This window comes from Brassica oleracea, chromosome C8 (genome assembly GCF_000695525.1).
Source record: "Brassica oleracea var. oleracea cultivar TO1000 chromosome C8, BOL, whole genome shotgun sequence".
Classification (NCBI taxonomy): domain Eukaryota; kingdom Viridiplantae; phylum Streptophyta; class Magnoliopsida; order Brassicales; family Brassicaceae; genus Brassica; species Brassica oleracea.
This window is the reverse complement of record NC_027755.1, coordinates 38,626,917-38,645,550: the sequence shown is the minus strand read 5'-3', so window position 1 is coordinate 38,645,550 and position 18,634 is coordinate 38,626,917. Positions and strand designations below refer to the sequence as shown.

The window sequence follows — 18,634 nt, the reverse complement described above, 5'->3', positions numbered from 1 at the left end:
AATATCAGCTAGGTCTTTCCCCACTAAAAAAGATCAAGAAGAATAGTCTTCTATTTTCTTTAGTCTACAGTTTATTGTTGTGAGAAGTTAAGCAAATAACTCTGCTATAATTATCTTTTTCCGACCAATTATTGAGTGGAATTATTTGCGAACTGGCTTGATGTCCCTAAAAGATAGACCCATCATGCATTTGTTCCATAATCACAGAAGAGCTAAATATCTGGAACCTTGTTTTGCAATTTCTCCATGTGCTTACGATATAAAATAGTAAGGAATGCTCTGTGCACGTTTATTTGTCTCCCAACTCGAATCTAGTGTTCCGATATAAAATGATAATTTAATATTATGATTTCTCAAATATGCCCACCCTTAGTTCCCAAAAAAAAAAAAAATCCCCACCCAATCACGTAATTTATGATTTTTAGTATACTTCCCTTTTAAATAAAGTAGGAAAAAAAATCATTAGCAACTTAAACAAAGATGAATATGTAAATGAGAAATAGAAGTGTTCTAAAAATCGGTCCATGCGAACGAACGAAACAATTTTTTTCAAACCGATTTATTAAAAAATCAGTCTAGGCATTCAAAAATCGGCTTGGACGTCCGCCTAAACAAACTTTCTCTATAAGGCGCATAACCCGCCTAGCAATTTTTAGAACATTAAAAAATAGAAATTTTCGACACTCACATAAATTAGTAAAATAATCTCAAATTGGTTTATTGAGTCAAATATTATTTGCTCGACACTACAAAAGGAAACAAAATATTAGATTGGATATCCTAGTAATTAGTCCTTAGTCCAATAAGATGATTAAAGTTCCCTAAATAATTAATATAATATTTTAAAACTTTGGTCAGAATATACAATAAAATAAAATCATGGCAATAAAATACACATACAAAACAAATACAACATAAGAAAACTCTCAACCCAAAGTGGCATAATCAGCATGGCCGGTTAGAACACTTAACTACTTGAAAATTTAAACCGAAACTAATCCACACAAGTTTAAAACGGCAACAAATTTTAGCACTGAGTAATACATATTAAATCATCATATAATCTTTAAATATATTAGATATGATGATCAGCTACCACTAACATATGCGATATTGATGAACAACTCTACTGATAGTGATTCTACGATGAATCTCCCTCTGAAACTCTTGGATAGACGGACGGTTCCACATTTTCGATAAACAGACTCTCTCCGCAATAGACGATTACAACGAATGTTTCTGCCTACAATATTTTGGAATTCTCAATATGTTTTGCATCCTATAATCTATGTATAGTCTGGAATTCGAACCCCAAATTTGGGCGTACAAATCTAAACCTGCTTCTACAGTTTAAAAACGGAATTATGAAAATATTACAGGCCTCTGATACTAATGGGCCATGGCCCATAAACTATAGTTTAATGTTGGATTACGAACTATTGTGCGTTTCAAGATTCCAACAACATAGACTGTTCCAAACTCTCTTTTTTTTCCAAACTTCTAAGAACACATTCAAATTTATTCCTATCAAAACGTTCATTTACAAACCAGTAGCTACTTAAGTAACATTTTGAGAAAGAATGAGAAACATAATGTCATCGGCTCACTAGCTTTTTCCTCATACAATAATCAATGTCCTTAGTTAAACAAAAAAAGACTGTTAAAAGATTACACAATGAAGCAATTGAAAGATAGAATCTGAAACCCATGAAGATATATAAAACTCATTCATGTTTTCACCTTCTTTTACCGACGTACCTCTGCGACACCGAACGTTTGTTTCTTGTGTTTGCTCCGAGTTTGACATCTCTCGTTTTCCCCTGCATCTTCTTGTACTCTCTTGATCTCAAAACCGCTTCCAAGATGTTCATGTCTTCACGGATCTCGTGCCTTGAGAGGGACGCTAAGCTCGGGACAATCTCCTTCTGAAAGTTCTTCATTCTCCTTCCTCTCCTCAGCTTGAGTCCAAACTCTTTCTTGTCCTCTCTTGTGATGTTATTAAGCTTATCCATAGCCTTTGATGACACGCAGAACTCTTCTTCCGTGTTGGTTTCTCTTATTCCTAATGTGTGTAGCTCATATGAATCGCAGGAGCAGCATCTCGGTTCCACGTTACCCTTATCGACCTTATCTTGACAGTCTTGATTTTGATATGAAACTGCTGATATGTGGACTAAGGATTCAGCTGCCATTAGCATAACTTCAGAGAACTCTTCCTCCTCCTCCTCATTACAAAGTTCGTTCTCTAGTAAGACAGGAAACTCAAGCCGGGTACGGCAAGAAGGATCCAGTGAACCTCTTCTTAAGTTGTTTTCAGTGGTGCAGCAAGAAGTATCTGAAGCTGGAGACTCTGTACCGTCCTTTTCATGTACATTTTGGCATTTAGGAGAGCTATGTGACGTAGGACCATCATCTACTCCACTCTTCTCGCAGCTTGTTTCAGTCTCTTCGACGTAAGGACAGTTGAGATCTTGTAAGAAACAGAAATGAGGTTCGGGTTGGAAGACCAACTCATCATCCGGGGTTCTATTTAGATCTAGTAAACCTGCACTACCATCATTTACAAGAGGTTGATCCACCACCTTTAGACTGTATGAGCTGATCTGACCAGCTAAGCATGATGGTTCTGTTTCAGTACCATCCTCAGTTGTGGGAAGCTCTTCAAGATCAATAACAATTTTTGGGTCTCTCTTGCCACTCCAGTTTGTGGCCAACGCTTCTTTCTCCTTATTAGCTTCAAACGCTGAATGAAATCCAGTCTCTAAATGAGCATAGTGATCTCCAGGAAGACGAAGATCGATATCTTTCATCTTCATAGACCCATCAACAGACATGGAGGTCTTGCTATTCACCGGATACACCTGAAATAAAATCTTATCAAGATCATATATTCTAACGTGTGTTTTTTAACAAGAAACATCAGAAAGGTCAAAAACTTTGGACTAGACTAGAATCTGAATAAGCTAACCTGTCTCCCAAACAGAGTGACTGGATTCTGCTTAAAAGTCTCTTTATATGATACAACATGTTTCTGTGACAACACTTCTTCTTTGGACAAACCGAAGAAGTACATGGCTTTCTTCCTCTACGATCCAACTAACTGTTTGGTCCTGTCCCTATCAAATGCGAACAATGGAGACGCAGATGGCATAAATGAGATGATCAAAACCTTAAATCAAACTGCTCATAGCATCGACATTGACAAACACACACATTTAGAAACTAACAAGAAAATGAGCTACTAGAGCGTACACATGGAAGCTTTATTCTATAACTTATAACGTTTGAACCAAGGAAGTAGAAGTAGAACAACAAGAGCAATGTTCATCAAAATTAAAACACACAAAATTAGAGTTGATCTTAAAAACCTCTATTGAACGGAACCTACCTAATTTGCATTTACTAATCATTACCACAATCAAAACAAAGCTTCCATAAACGGGTTTACAAGATTATATGATTTAAGTATTTATCTAAAAACATGTAAATAAGTAGGAATCCTATAATAGAAGATTCCATAAACGCTTTGATCAGAAAAAAGAACCATATATAGCAGAGGTTGGTTCGTTATTCACAAGAACAATACATATGTTTTCGTAATCCAGATTTAACAGTTAGAGAGAGCTATAAGGGGAAAAGGAAAAGCATCAACCAACTTCATGACGAACAAAAAGCATAGTACAACTTGGGACTTCATATATATATAAAATTATATAAATAAGAATCTAATAATTCGATGAGCTGTTTTTTTTCTCAAAATAAATAATTACCCTGAAAATAGCTTGAAGCTTTCCAATGGTAAGATTGAGGAAGCAGATCTGGGAGACGGGAAAAAAAAAAGAGAAAGAAGAATAAAAAAAAGTATTACAAGAAGAAATGGTCAGGTACGAATGGTTATTGTCTCCATCAATATAGATAGATTATACATACACACATATATAACGTGTATCTGTAACTATCACATAAAATTTATAAAAATTATTTAAAAAACTAGATCAAGAGGAGCCAGAGAGATAATAGAGAGGAGACTCTAAAAAATCTGAAAGAGAGAAAAAAAAATCTGAGAGAGAGAGGGGTCTTTGGTTAGTGTGCAACATCAAAGGAGGTGTCTTTTTCTTGATTTATAAATAGCTTTTTTGTTTGGTTATTATTATTTTCGACAAAGATTTTAGGATTCCTTACCTTTTTCCTTTGTTTTCTAACTGTGACCCAATGGGGTCTGTTTTAGTCATTTAGTGACAAGTGACGATAATAGCAGTATTTAAAAAAATAATATATATATATATATATATTATATATATATATATATATATATAGAACTCGAATTATTCTAGTATATACTATTAATAAAAGTGAAATGAGAAAAATAATTAAAGTATACAGACTACAGTATAGTTTTTGTTGCAGCTGTCGTGAAGTGGAGATTTTGGTCAGATCTGTATGAGTTGAGGTAAAGAGAGAGGACCCAACATGGTTCCGAGACAGTAGAGCATACATAGTTTGGAGACAGTAGAGGAGGCTTTGTAGGTTGTAGCCCAGTCTCCAGCTTTTACCATTGGCCCACCATTTATTATTAATATCATCATCATAAATTATTATACTATCTCTCGTTACGATCTTAATTTTTTTAATAATAATTTGAAGAATTGGATAGGATCCATTTTGCTCGATTCTACCGTGTTACGCGTTGTGGGTACGTATAATTCGGAAACATTGTTACCATCTTATTTTGCGTTTTTTAAGTATTACAAAAGTGTATTTATCTTGGCTCTTGTACGTTTTTATCGATATATGGGTTTTTTTTTTAGTTGAATAGTAAAATCTAGATTGAATACTCATTGAGGTTTTTAGGAAACATTTTGAAATCAGAATCTATTGAAGTATATGGAAATGTATCGGAAACGCATGTCTTTGAATATTTCATTTTGAAAACGTAAACACTGACTAATTTGTCGTTTGATGTAGTGATTACTTATTTTTAACTTTTTATATTTAGCATGTTATTATTATTTGTCAACTAGTATTTTGATATTTGTTATCATTTTGGTATATAATGATTTGACCTACAGTGAAACTAGATCCATTGCTTTATCAAGTACAGTTTTATTCTTTCAACCCGTTTATAGCACACATGAAAAAAATATTAAAGATAATGCTTTTTTTTTTGTCATCATTCATCAACATGCATTATTAAAAAAATAATAATCATATATGATATAATGATTGCCGCCCCCTCAGACGATTGGAGCCTAACAATTTCTTAACCAACAACAATGGCACCCTCTTGCAGTCCAATCAACTCACTCCACGTGGCAGTGATCGGAGCAGGAGCCGCCGGACTCGTAGCTGCGCGAGAGCTACGCCGGGAATCACACTCCGTCGTCGTCTTCGAACGCAACACAGAAGTCGGAGGTCTCTGGGTGTACACACCTCAAAGCGAACCGGACCCGCTTAGTCTCGATCCGAACCGAACCGTAGTCCACTCTAGCGTCTACGACTCGCTACGGACCAATCTCCCGAGAGAGTGTATGGGTTACAGCGACTTCCCTTTCGTTCCCCGACCAGAACACGACGAGTCTAGAGACCCGAGAAGGTATCCTACACACAGGGAAGTCTTGGCGTATCTTCGAGACTTCGCGAGAGAGTTCAAACTCGTGGAGATGGTTCGGTTCGGGACAGAAGTGGTTCTTGTCGAGCAAGATGGTCGGAAGTGGAAGATCCGATCAAGAAACTCCGATGGGGTGTCCAGAAATGAGATCTTTGACTCTGTGGTCGTGTGTAATGGACACTACACAGAGCCTCGTGTTGCTCAAATTCCTGGTAATTGATTAAAAAGTCTTAAATCTTTCGTTGACTTTTGAAGTAATATATGTTTGACTTATGTGAAATGATTTTGAGTGTTTTTAGGTATAGATCTATGGCCAGGGAAGCAACTTCATAGTCACAACTACAGAGTTCCTGATCCATTCAAAGACCAGGTATGTTCTTACATAACTTATAAGCCTTTTACTGATTGTTTTATTGACCTGACATGTTCGAAAGGTTGTGGTAGTGATAGGAAACTTTGCTAGTGGATCAGATATCAGCAAGGACTTAACAGGAGTGGCTAAAGAAGTCCATATCGCAGCTAGGTCGAAGCCGTCTGAGACATATGAGAAGCTTCCCGGGGCCGACAATCTATGGCTTCACCCTATGGTAAAGAAAATGAAAGAAGAAAATTATCATATCCAATGTTCAAGAAATCGCTAGGCGGTAGTTAGACGCCTTTTTTAAAAAAAAAAATATTCTAAAAAAATATTTCTTTTAGGTCCGATATTTTTGAGAAAACTGATCATATTAGAAGTGTCATGATTCAATATATGTTTGTGCAGATAGAAACCGCATGCAAAGATGGCTCCATTGTTTTCAAGAATGGTAAAGTTGTACAAGCAGATACTATTGTGCACTGCACCGGTTACATATATCACTTCCCATTTCTCAATACCAATGGCTATATCACCGTGGATGATAACTGTGTTGGACCGCTTTACAAACATGTGTTTCCTCCTGCACTTGCTCCGGGGCTTTCCTTCATCGGTTTACCCTGGATGGTGAAGTCTCTCACTCATTCTATTCTACTTACTCTAAGCTTCTTTGTGTGACTAATCATCGCCTAATGAGACTTTTTTCCTTCTTCAGACATTACTATTCACTCTGTTTGAGCTTCAAAGCAAGTGGGTGGCTGCAGTTTTATCCGGTCGTGTCACACTTCCTTCAGAAGACAAAATGATGGAGGACACTAACGCCCTCTATGCAAAGCGTGATGCTAACGGGTTTCCCAAGAGATACACGCATCGTCTTGGTGTCGTCGGTCAGGCTGAGTACCTCAACTGGATAGCTGATCAGATTGGTGAACCACCTGTTGAACAATGGAGAAACAAGGAGCTAGAAGATGGCTACGTAAGACTTGCCACACAATCAGACACGTTCCGTGATAAGTGGGATGATGATCATCTCATTGCGGAGGCTTATGAGGATTTCTTGAGACATAAGCTGATCAGTGTTATTCCCTCTCAGATATTTGGGTGATTGATGCCTTTACCAAATGATTGATCTATATCTATGTGTTGTTCATGTGATGTTCAACTTCACCATTTTCATTGTCGTTATACTTATTATATTGGAATAAAACAAACAATGTTTTATACAGATTGAATTAAAGCACTAAGCATGTTGTACATTTTCTTTTTGACGCCATCTCTTTTAACTCATCACATCAAATCCTATTGTTATGTTTCATGTAAATTTCAATCATATCGGAGCATCTTAGTATCCAAGTTTCTCGGCTAGTTCTTCTTGACCAATTAGCATTCAAAGGGTAGCTGATGAGAAAGATCTGCAAAAGAAGATCAGTGGAGACCGACTTGACTGAGCGAGAGAATTTGGAATCATGGAGCATTCTTTACAGGTTCAGATTCTGAGAAAGTGTTTTCCGTATATATCATCATCCTATTGTCCACCCAAGAAAAGGACATTTAGAGCAGATCATGAAGGTTCGTTTCAGTGCAGAGACATGTACCGAAAAAACAATTTCCAAAACAAACTAGAGAGATGACAGATTTGTTCATAACATTACAAGTAAAACCTAAACAGCAAAAGTATACAGATGAGCATAGTGAGAAAGGGCTTGAAGAAGAGCTTGCTCAGTCGTGTTTAACATCTAGAAAATTTCCAAAACCTTTCCTAAGCCAAGAAACCTTTCGCATAGCAATGCCTATGTTGTAATTTAAGGGCAGACCAGAGAAGCCACATTGCCCTTGGACATAAAAAAAAACTTGTTTCAACTAATAAAACCCAGTTAACTTGTAAACACTAACCGGCACTTAGCTGGATGAGGCATTTAAGAAAGCATGTCTAGAAAGCTTCTGTCCAATCTACCATCCGATAACATATCCATAACCATCTTTACAGTGGAAGCATCTGCAGAGAAGCCACACCTCTTCATTTCTTCGATGAGTTCAACTGAAATGCTTACGTCACCATCTCGGAGATGTGCCCTGATGAGAGTGTTGTATGGACCACTATCTGGCGCAATCCCATCCTCTTCCATCTTCCTAAGCAACAGTCTCGCTTCAGACAGCGACCCTTTCTTACATAGTCCTCCAATCATTATAGTATATGTTATGACATTCGGCTTCACTCCTTTGAAAGGGAGGCTACCAAATAGATCCCAAGCATCATCGACCTTACTAGCATTGCACATCCCGTGAATGATGATAGTATATATACCAATGTCAAGTTCCGTCTTACACTTGTGCATCTTTTCAAGTATTCCCAAAGCCTCTTCTACTTCTCCATTGTCACACAACCCATCCAGCAAAATTTTGTAGGTAACAATACCAGGATGAACACCTTGAGAGACCATCTCTTGGAAGAGTTCCTTGGCGACATTAAGTTTTCCTGATTGACAAAATCCTTGGACGAGAGTGTTATAAGTGACTGTATTGGCAACCACTCCTCTCACAGACATTTTGCGGAAAAGTCTCATACCTTCATCAACCAGTTTAGCCTTGCAGTAGCCGTTTATAAGGATATTATAAGTCACAATATCAGGATCGCATCCTTTGCTAACCATCAGATCCAAACATCTGGTTGGCTTCATCTAAGCGCTTTTCGTTGCACAGCCCATATATCAATGAGTTATATGTAATGGTGTCAGGATCGATGCCTCTTGTGATCATCTCATTGTACAACTCTTTAGGCTCAGTAAGCTTTCCTTCTTTCACAAAACTATCAATCAAAGCACTGAAAGTGATGATGTCTGGTGTGATTTCTTTTCTGATCATATCTCTCAGCAACTGTGCACCGTCATCCCATCTACCAGCACTACAGAAGCCTCCTATGATAGAGTTGTAGGTAAAGACATTTGGTTTGAAACCTTTGGTTTCCATTTCCTTGAAAAGGCTATCGATAATCGTACTGTATGTGACTACGTGAGGCTTGACCTTTCTATGCTCCATCTTTGTGAGCAGATCCAAGGCCAAGGCAGTGTTCCCAGACTTGCACATTCTGTTCAAGATCGGACCATAGGTAAACTGATCGGCTGGACATCCTTTATCCATCATTCGATCTATTAAATCCACTGCTTCAGACACTCTATCTTGGAGACAAAGTCCATCGACAATAGTGTTGAGGGTGATGAGATCTGGTACATGTTGACTTTGGACCATACGATCAACTAACTCCACAGCTTCAGAAACTCGACCCTGGAGACATAAGCCATTGAGGAGTGTGTTAAACGTGACAGTGTTAGGCTCATGCACAAGTTTGAAGATCTTCCCCATAGCGGAAAAAGCAAAACCAAGTTTACGACGCCGGCAGAAGCAATTGATCATAATGTTGAGAGTGTAGATGTTATGAGCAATCCCATTTAGTTCCATTTGCTTTCAGAGAGCCAACACGAGATCATACTGTTTCGTTCTGGCTACTGCACTAAAAAATCTACTGAAATCGACGAGTGTAGGAAGAGGACGAGACCCAGTCATGGTTTGAAAGAGGGCAACAGCATCATCTTTCTTGATACCAACAATCCCACTTCTCAATTTCTCTTTGTAAGAGAGATTTCTATCGCTGGTGAGACCGCTAGAAAAGACACGTTCGCAGAAGAAAGCATTTCTCAGAGTACCTGTCTGAAATGAATGGGAACGAACCGATCTCAAAGTAGTAAGATGCTTCCATCTCTGTGTCCTCAACATCATCGCTGCTTCGGTTGAATCGTCCTCCTCTTAGGGCACACCAAGATAGATTTGTCCGAGTGAGGTCTGGAAATTTTCGGAGAAGAGAACAAAGAAAACCGGTTAGGTGAATAATTCCGGTTCAATTTAAATTTTGTGTCGTGTCGTTGTTTACGTGATTTTAATTTGTTTTTGGTAATGTCGACTAAATGAAACGACATCGCTTCAACAGATGATTACACCTTAATGAAACGACGTCGCTTCAACAGATGATTACACCTTTATATTTTGTTTACTTAATGAGGATTTCTCGAGACAGAAGCTGATTAGTGTTATCCCTCTCAGATATTTAGGTGATGCCTTTACTAAATGATTGATCTATATCTATGTGTTGTTGTTCATGTGATGTTGAACTTCACCTTTATAATTTTTATTTTGGAATAAAACAAATGTTTTTTTATACAAAGATTGAATCAAAGAAAGACACTAAGCATGTTGTACATTTTCTTTTTGACGCCATCTCTTCAACTCACTTTCCACTACGCTCTTTGCAGCTTCTGCTGAGTCTGCTGCCTTCTGAGCCAAGTCCGTTGCGTGCTTCATCTCCTCTATAGCTTTAAGGCTAGCTCCAAGCTTGTTATCCGCTTCTGCTTTTCTTTTATTGATCTCTTCAAGCTCAGCTGCTATATCTCCCAACTTCTTCTCCACTGCTTTCTCTGTCTCCCCTGCTCCTCGTTTCAAAGACTCAAACTCTTGCACTGTGATCTTTATCTTCGAACCGGACGATTCTTCGTCCTGTTTCTTGCTCTCTTGCTTCTGCGATATCATCTTCATCTCCTCCCTAACCTTCTCTTCAGCTGCTTTAGCCTCTTCCACTTCTTTTATAACAAGCTCTAGTCTCTTCTCTGCTTCCTCCGCAGCTATCATCGCGGAATCGGTTTCTTTCTTCAAGTTCTCTATCTTTCTATTCATCTCTTCAGCTTCGTTTCTTGCTACCAAAGCTTCTTGCTTCTTCTCCTCGAGTCTCAAGCTCTCTTCCTTGAGAGCTTCCACCTTCTTCCTCTCCTCAACCTCTAACCTCTCTGCTTCTCTCTGCTGCAGCTCTTCGCGCTCTCTTCTCATATCTTCAAGCTCCATCCTTAAGGAATTCACCAAGTTTCTTAGAGAGCCTTCCTCATCAGCAGCTTCTTGCAGTTTCATCGTAGCCTCGTTAAGCTCGTTTGTAATGATCTTGACCGTGTTCATCTCAGATTCATGAGCCTTCTTCATCTCTTCTCTCAAAACCTCGATCTCTGAGGTTGTTTCAATCAGTTTAGCTTCAAGATTCCTTGAGAGCTCAGGCTGATACTCTTTCCTCAACACTAGTAGCTTCTTCTCTGCCTCCTCAACTGCCGTTTTGTAACATTCTCTTAAGTCATCTTTCTCCTTAACGATATTAGCATACTCTTCAAGATTCTGAGTGGCTGCTAGCTTGAGCTGATGAATCGCGTCTTTCATATCACCAATCTCTTTGGAAAGCTCGTTGACCTTGGCTGAGTTTACTTGTAGCGCACGTTTCGCTTCTGCGGCTTGGTTTAGTGCCGTGGCTTTCAAGTCCATAGCGGAGTCAAAGCTCTGTTTGATTTTGTTGAGCTGCTGCTTTGCGGCGTCGAGTTCAATGGTGGTGGAGAGATATTGTTCTCTTGCAACGTCAAGCTCGTGGTGGTGAGGAGGAGAGCCATGTGACTTGTCATGCTCAAGCTGGTCTTCTCGCTGTTGGACTGTTTCTTTGGTGTCAATAGCGGATTGTTTAGACTTGTTAACAGCTTCGAGCTTGTTGGTAAGCTCCTCCATTGTCTTCTTGGCGTTTGAGAGATCGGAGAGAGCACGAGATCTTGTGATCTCAGCGTTGTCTAGCTTTTGTTTTATCTTGAGGAATTGCTTGTGGGCTAGCATTAGCTGTGTTTCTTTGTCGCAAACGCTCTGAAACATTTTTAAAAATGGTTTTCTTGCTATTCAAGGCATCTAGGAAAATGATACAACACGTTCTTGATTCTTGGATTAGTTACCTCAGAGGAGAGACGAGACCTTCTTGTAGTACTTCTTTGTCTTGAGACTACTTCACCAAACAAGCTCACCGCAGCTTTCACCGACTGAAACGGGGCTCTTGTGTCTATCTCTCCGACCTCGGTCCTCGGAGATTCTGGACCCTTTTGTACTCTAATGTTCGCCATTATCTACAACCAACACATGCACACCATTTTCAATCAATACATAAACTAAACAAAGGCCATAATCCTCACATGACCGTCATATTCAAGCCTTTCTTGTGTATCTAATCCAATAAAGAACCAAGAGTATTTTTATATAAACGATGAAGGTTGCATAGAATGAATGGAGGAGACATGTACCTTGTGATCAGTTTCTCTTTCTTGGTGTTCCTCGTTGGTGTTTTTGTTATCGTCTTCTTCTTTATATAATCCCTTCTCCTCTACAATTAGGGGGCTTTTGATTGGTTGGTATCATTTTTGTCTCTTCGGTCTATATTTAGAACCTTAGTTACTGGCACGACACCTTTCTTTCTTCTGTCTGCACCCACGTCTCTGCCTGTCTCAATGTCCTTTACTTGTTTATTTTGCTTCTGACTTTTAAGAGCCAAAGATTGACTTTCTATTTTATAAAAACCAAACTAACTACATTCTCTTCATGTTAATTCTCCACGTCGAATAGTAAAATTGAATATATATTAAAGTTATGCAGTATACTCGAAGTCTTTAAAAGTTATAAGTAATAGGGCACGATCAATCTAGTCTGTCTTAACCACGGGCTCCAAACAACGACTCTATTGATATTCCCCCAAAGAGGGACACAAAACAATAAGCCATCGCAAGGAAGGAAGTTGTAAGGTATAGGATAGTTATTATTCTTCAAATAAGGATTATCTACATGTAACTCGCGTATGTCTATCTTTGGATCATCTTTGAGATTGACGCCTACCGAATAAATCTTGGGACCAGTCCATATAGGGAGTTGAGGACGGACGAGAGACAAGTGGTTTAAAAGTGTGTTCCACTGTTTGCAAACGGTTTTGCATCGGAGAAGAGATAGAGGAGGAACACGGTAGAGTATCTCTTCCACCAATTCACATGGAAGCTTCATCTTCACAATTTGGTTTTCCACTGAGAAATTAACCTAACAACACATGATACAATCTATGTATAATTAATAAGTTTAAACATATCTTATAAAAGATAAGATAAGTTTAAAAATAGACTTGAAAAGAAAAAAAAAAGGAAGGGGAAGATAATTTATAAAAGATCCTTTACAAAAAGGTATTATTAAAAGAGAAATTAATTAAGTTACATATTTTAATAACATAAGATATGTTTAAACTTTTATTAATAGCGCTTATAATTGATTAGCTGCCTAGCATGACTGGTTGGGTTGTAAGAGTTGGTTTTAGCTTTAATATTAATCTACAGCTTTTAAATACGTATACGAGTCCAAAATGTTGGGAAAATATTTTGGTTTAGGGGACTAAAAAGGAAGAATCAAGATCTCTGAGGAGTTATATATGACTATGAATATCATAATATTTTTATTTTTGTATATAATAATTACATACTGTAAGCTAATTGGTGGATCAATCTTTGTGAAATTTCAAGAAAAAGCATGCGATCAGTGTGGTGGGTGTTAGTGTTTTGTCGAAAAAGACGAAAGTGTCGATAAAGGAAGATAAAAAGATAGACATCGATTCCAAATATTCAAACTTAATTACTTGGGTAATGGATTTGTTTGCAACTTGATGGCTGTTTGTTCATATTTGGCGTCTATCATTTTCAAAGTACAATGACGTAGACGGTTCATATTTGCCGTCTTCTGCATCGCAGTATGCTGAGCGTCTCTTATGTTGAGGGGGCCCACGAATTTTGACAAAACTGTCTTCAATTGTTGCAGAAGAAAAAAACTTATATTGGGTATATGCTGTACTGTTTTGTGGGCTCCACGACGCATGACGACCCACAATTGGTTCTGTTTTTAATTTTTTTTTTATAAATCAGAAAGAATAAAATAAAAATTAAAAAACTAGAAACCCAACCACGTTTCTGGGATAAAGGTGCTATTATATTTTTTACTAATTTGATAATATATCTAGTCTAACCTTAAAAGACTGTAAAAGTAAGTTCTGTATATTTTATGTTAAAATTTATATTATTTATCGTTACAATAAAAATGGATCTTAGTTATCTAATCGGTCTTTCAAACTGAGAAAACTGAAATTTTCTTTTCGACTAATAAAATACATGCTATTTTTTTTTCCCGTAATTAAGATGTTATGAGAGAACGGAATGTAGTTTTTTAGAGAAAAACTAAGTATATAGTTTTCAAAAGACAATTAAACACTGATCGGGTACATTAACCGGAAAATGGTGTCTAATTTATGAATAAAAACAGTTCCTTTCTGTATGCAATGATATTGGTTAATACGTTGTGCATAGTGATAGTGGTGTGAATATTTTATTTCATGAATCTAATAGCAATTATTTAATACTGCATATATTTATATAGAAAGTTTCTTTGTTGGTATGCTATGTTGGATAGTACACATGATCCTGGACACTGTTAGGTGGTAGATACATTGGGCTGCATGCATTTTAAAAGAAGTAACCAAAAATCTATTTACATTGAATATTAAAAGCTTTTTATTACTTCTTTATTTTTTAAATCAAAGTATTGTGAAAGCAGATTCACTTGTTCAAGTGATTTAAGGTTTCTATACACTGTCTCTTGTGAAATCCCATAAAATGAATCATTGCAAGCTTTTATTAGTATACCGAAATTCTGAGTTACTGCATGTATGATTGCCTATCAATCTCTCATGATTATTCGTGCTGTTCCTAGCTAAGAATATCCATTTGAAAATTAATAGAACATTATTTCATATCATTTACAATACCAAGCCAGCCTACAATCGATGATGATAAAAAGAGAGCAAAATCAGCTAATCCAATTCTATCACAAAGAAACATTTTTTTTTTTTTACTTTAGAGCTTCAAATGCAAAAAAAAAAAAATCTACAACACAATACATATAAAGCAGGGAGAATAAATCATTAAATAACTAAATATGATATAATTCGTGATAAATTACATTTTTACTACTCCAGACTTCAAATTTGGTAATGATTAGCTAAAATTACTCCTTCATAATTTAACAAAAGTGTATATTCTCTTATAGACATGCATGGTTGAAGCATGCTCCATATTAATTGAATTTAATATCTGTTTTTTTGCTAAAAGATATAAAATGAATTTAATATTCACACGAGAGATTATGTAAGAATTGTCTACACTGAACTGGCACGTCTTCATTAGAGGCACCTTTTTCCTCGTCTATAAATTTGCACATCGTTAAAATCGAAACACACCATCACCTTTCTCTTCCTCATTATTATTACAAACGCTTCATCTTTTACTAGATCACAACACTTCACAATAGCCTAAACATGGCACCTGGTAGCAATCATCCAACCGCCTCTCGTCACGTGGCAGTGATCGGAGCAGGAGCCGCCGGGCTCGTGGCTGCTCGTGAGCTACGTCGTGAAGGCCACTCAGTGGTCGTGTTAGAGCGGGGGAGCCAAATCGGAGGCGTGTGGGCTTACACCTCTCAAGTGGAACCTGACCCGCTAAGCCTAGATCCGGCCCGACCCGTAGTTCACTCCAGCCTCTACAAATCCCTACGCACCAACATCCCCAGAGAGTGCATGGGTTTCACCGACTTCCCTTTTGCGACCCGACCACACGACGGGTCGAGGGATCCGAGAAGACATCCGGGTCATAGCGAGGTTCTTGCTTACCTACGAGACTTTGCTAAAGAATTCGATATAGAGGAGATGATAAGGTTCGAGACGGAGGTTGTTAGGGCGGAGCCAGTGGCGGATGAGGAGAATATTGGGAAGTGGATAGTTGAGTCGAGAAGCTCCGATGCTGTCTCCGACGAGATATACGACGCCGTCGTGGTTTGTAACGGACACTATACTGAGCCACGCCATGCTCTTGTCTCTGGTAAATAACAAACCTTATTCGTGTCCTCAGATGACGTGTTTTTTGACACTTGTTCATTTCTTTCTTTTGTTTACGACATCCAAATTTATGTTACGTTACATCATTTAATATGTTTAGTATTATTTGGTTTTTAATTTGTTCGTAATTCTTAAATATTTGCTTTTTATGCATATTGGCTATACGTAAACGAAAACATTTACAGCAAATGAATATATTTTTTTGAAAAGTAATGTACCAATTAATTTCTCACTACAAACATAGAGATTTTTGCTAATATATATATATATATATATATATATATATATATAGTTCTGTATTTTTTTTTATCAGACTTTTTTTGGAGAAATTTCATGTTTACTATTTTCATAATACCACTTTTCATTTTTATTACCTCTAAAGAGACATTTTCAAAAATATTTTTTTCATTAAGTGGCAAAAGACTCTTATACTCTTGTTTTCTACATATATAATAAATTTTTATTTAAATAAATTAATTTTTTTTATATTTTTGAATTATACTTTTTCAAATTGGAACTTTTTTATAAATTTTTTTTTTGATTTTGTTTCTTTTTTTTTTCAAAAATTCTTTTTAAAAATCAAAAAATTTGTTTGAAATTCTACATATATAATAAATTTTTATTTAAATAAATTAATTTTTTTTATATTTTTGAATTATACTTTTTCAAATTGGAACTTTTTTATAAATTTTTTTTTTGATTTTGTTTCTTTTTTTTTTCAAAAATTCTTTTTAAAAATCAAAAAATTTGTTTGAAACTATTTTTGATTTCTTAAAATATGTTTTAAGTATTTATTTATATATTTATTAGAATTATAAATTTTACATTCCAAAAATCCTACCCCTTCAACTCTAAACAAGTCTAGATTAGTTAATTAGTCAGTGTAAACATGAAAATTGGTATATTAACGTAGTATGTGTGGCAATTTTCCAGTTTTTATTTGTGCAATATAGAAAACAGAAGTACAGAACAATTTATCTTTGGTTTTTGCAGGCATAGATTCATGGCCAGGCAAGCAAATTCATAGCCACAATTACCGTGTTCCTGATCCATTCAAAGATCAGGTATTTGCACAAGAATCTCATCACTATACTGAATCTTGTCACCTCAAATCAATGTTACTCCTCGCTCAGCTCTTGGATCGCCTTGCAGGTAGTAATAGTGATCGGAAGCTCAGCGAGTGGCGTTGATATATGCAGAGATATAGCAAAAGTCGCTAAAGAAGTCCACGTATCGTCTAGATCGACTTCACTGGAGACCTACGAGAAGCTTCCCGGTTACGACAACCTATGGCTTCACCCAACGGTACTAACTAGTTAACTAAACCAGCCAATCCCTTGGTCTATAAGACCATCATCTGATTCCTCGCTATGTCCATTACAGATTGAAACTGCCCGCGAAGATGGTTCAGTGGTTTTTAAAAATGGAAAGACGGTTTACGCAGATACCATTATGCACTGTACAGGGTAAGGCACACTTTGTAGCTCAATCATATAAGAGAGGTTAAAGATCGAAAGATATCATTGACCTTTTGGATTTTGTTATGGTCAGGTACAAGTATTACTTCCCGTTTCTTGACACGAAAGGTGAAATGACAGTGGACGATAATCGTGTTGGACCGTTGTATAAGCATGTATTTCCTCCGGCTCTTGCCCCCGGCCTTTCGTTCATCGGCCTACCATGGCAGGTTAATAATCTTATAATAATGTTTCTATTATATTCTTTGTTATTATGTGAAAATAAATATCTTTGTTGTTTTGCATATGATCTCATAATTTGGTTTATAACATATGGTTTCTAGATTACTCCTTTTCCGATGTTTGAGCTTCAAAGCAAATGGGTTGCAGCGGTTTTATCTGGACGGGTATCTCTTCCATCGCAAGACGAGATGATGGAAGACACTAAGGCTTTCTACGATAAGCTCGAAGCCTCGGGCATTCCCAAAAGATATACTCATTTGATGCCAGATGACTCCCAGGTACGCACAAGATTTTTACCCACTACTTTGTGCTATCTAGATAAAATGAAATGATTGAGACTAAACATTCGTTTGGTGAAACTCTTGTCGCAGTTTGAGTATGATAATTGGCTTGCGGATCAATGCGACTATCCACGGATAGAGAAATGGAGAGAAGAAATGTTTTACATCGGTTTCAAGAGAATTTATGCACAATCCGCTACATACAGGGATAATTGGGACGATGATCACCTCATCGTAGAAGCATACAATGATTTTGTTAAGTTTATGTCAAGTTATCCAGAACTTTTGCCGATGCTGAAAACCTAAAATTGATGATATGACTTTGGAGCTTTGTTGTGAAGACGCTGTTTGCGTATGTGTTTTGTAAGTGTGCGTCTTGTGGCTGTTTGTGTTCCGAGAATGCGAAAGGTAGAGCAATAAGCTCATAACATAGCCTAAAAAGAATGTATATATGGGGCTGCATGTAAAAGATTATAGTATGTTGCGTGATTTCGGGAATGTGTAATAATAAGGGGATCATTTATAAAACTCTGCCTACAGACGGAGGAAAAAAGTAGTTTGTCATTGCATGATTGCTCACTCATCACTCATGACATCAGTTTCCACTTATCACGAATGGACCCACTAAAACTAATACAGTTTTGACTTGTATGTGTTCCAATAATACAATTTTGCGTCATTATAAACAAATTTAACTATTTTTGAGTAAATTTATATGAAGTTTTGACTTATATTAGAACTCTTGGCTAATACGTGTCCTTTCTTTTTGTTGGTTTATACATTTCTGAAGGAGGTTGTTTATACATTTTTGAGTTGATTTGACTTGTGATCTATTTTGATAGTTTTTTTAATGTACGAGGAAATAAATGGGCAGAAGAT

The 18,634-nt window shown here is 36.9% G+C and overlaps 5 protein-coding genes across 5 annotated transcripts; 2 read left to right on the top strand and 3 right to left on the bottom strand.

The window, feature by feature from the left end:
• Nucleotides 1-1,551: 1,551 nt before the first annotated feature.
• On the bottom strand, nucleotides 1,552-4,041 carry LOC106307800. The gene is made up of 3 exons (XM_013744861.1): nucleotides 3,771-4,041; nucleotides 2,969-3,116; nucleotides 1,552-2,861 (listed from the first exon to the last, which is right to left on the bottom strand). The coding sequence occupies exons 2-3, from the start codon at nucleotides 3,071-3,073 to the stop codon at nucleotides 1,737-1,739; spliced, it is 1,230 nt and encodes a 409-aa protein (XP_013600315.1). The 5' UTR covers nucleotides 3,074-3,116; nucleotides 3,771-4,041; the 3' UTR covers nucleotides 1,552-1,736.
• Nucleotides 4,042-5,215: 1,174 nt separating this feature from the next.
• On the top strand, nucleotides 5,216-7,221 carry LOC106312190 (flavin-containing monooxygenase FMO GS-OX5-like). The gene is made up of 5 exons (XM_013749606.1): nucleotides 5,216-5,820; nucleotides 5,908-5,978; nucleotides 6,043-6,195; nucleotides 6,372-6,590; nucleotides 6,679-7,221. Exons 1-5 carry the CDS (start codon nucleotides 5,274-5,276, stop codon nucleotides 7,066-7,068), a joined length of 1,380 nt encoding a protein of 459 aa, XP_013605060.1. The 5' UTR covers nucleotides 5,216-5,273; the 3' UTR covers nucleotides 7,069-7,221.
• Nucleotides 7,121-9,775, bottom strand: LOC106312189 (pentatricopeptide repeat-containing protein At1g12300, mitochondrial). The gene is given in 3 exon segments (XM_013749605.1): nucleotides 7,121-7,488; nucleotides 7,857-8,623; nucleotides 8,625-9,775. Coding segments are annotated over 2 exon segments (1,857 nt in total). The 5' UTR covers nucleotides 9,738-9,775; the 3' UTR covers nucleotides 7,121-7,488; nucleotides 7,857-7,879.
• Nucleotides 9,776-10,199: 424 nt separating this feature from the next.
• LOC106310847 (WEB family protein At1g12150) lies at nucleotides 10,200-12,124 on the bottom strand. Its single transcript, XM_013748071.1, has 3 exons — nucleotides 12,104-12,124; nucleotides 11,762-11,929; nucleotides 10,200-11,675 (listed from the first exon to the last, which is right to left on the bottom strand). The coding sequence occupies exons 2-3, from the start codon at nucleotides 11,924-11,926 to the stop codon at nucleotides 10,200-10,202; spliced, it is 1,641 nt and encodes a 546-aa protein (XP_013603525.1). The 5' UTR covers nucleotides 11,927-11,929; nucleotides 12,104-12,124.
• A 2,963-nt stretch (nucleotides 12,125-15,087) lies between these two features.
• On the top strand, nucleotides 15,088-18,167 carry LOC106307926 (flavin-containing monooxygenase FMO GS-OX-like 2). Its single transcript, XM_013745018.1, has 7 exons — nucleotides 15,088-15,757; nucleotides 16,768-16,838; nucleotides 16,927-17,079; nucleotides 17,158-17,240; nucleotides 17,326-17,461; nucleotides 17,576-17,752; nucleotides 17,846-18,167. Exons 1-7 carry the CDS (start codon nucleotides 15,199-15,201, stop codon nucleotides 18,059-18,061), a joined length of 1,395 nt encoding a protein of 464 aa, XP_013600472.1. The 5' UTR covers nucleotides 15,088-15,198; the 3' UTR covers nucleotides 18,062-18,167.
• Nucleotides 18,168-18,634: the final 467 nt, after the last annotated feature.

Coding starts and splice junctions, on each gene's coding strand:
- LOC106307800 (XM_013744861.1), bottom strand. CDS start 3,073: ATGTACTTCTTCGGTTTGTCCAAAGAAGAAGTGTTGTCACAGAAACAT. Junction 2,862..2,968: donor TCACTCTGTTTGGGAGACAG/GTTAGCTTATTC, acceptor ATTTTATTTCAG/GTGTATCCGGTGAATAGCAA.
- LOC106312190 (XM_013749606.1), top strand. CDS start 5,274: ATGGCACCCTCTTGCAGTCCAATCAACTCACTCCACGTGGCAGTGATC. Junction 5,979..6,042: donor CTGATCCATTCAAAGACCAG/GTATGTTCTTAC, acceptor CATGTTCGAAAG/GTTGTGGTAGTGATAGGAAA. Junction 6,591..6,678: donor TCATCGGTTTACCCTGGATG/GTGAAGTCTCTC, acceptor TTCCTTCTTCAG/ACATTACTATTCACTCTGTT.
- LOC106310847 (XM_013748071.1), bottom strand. CDS start 11,926: ATGGCGAACATTAGAGTACAAAAGGGTCCAGAATCTCCGAGGACCGAG. Junction 11,676..11,761: donor GGTCTCGTCTCTCCTCTGAG/GTAACTAATCCA, acceptor AAAATGTTTCAG/AGCGTTTGCGACAAAGAAAC.
- LOC106307926 (XM_013745018.1), top strand. CDS start 15,199: ATGGCACCTGGTAGCAATCATCCAACCGCCTCTCGTCACGTGGCAGTG. Junction 17,080..17,157: donor ACCTATGGCTTCACCCAACG/GTACTAACTAGT, acceptor TGTCCATTACAG/ATTGAAACTGCCCGCGAAGA. Junction 17,241..17,325: donor ACCATTATGCACTGTACAGG/GTAAGGCACACT, acceptor TGTTATGGTCAG/GTACAAGTATTACTTCCCGT.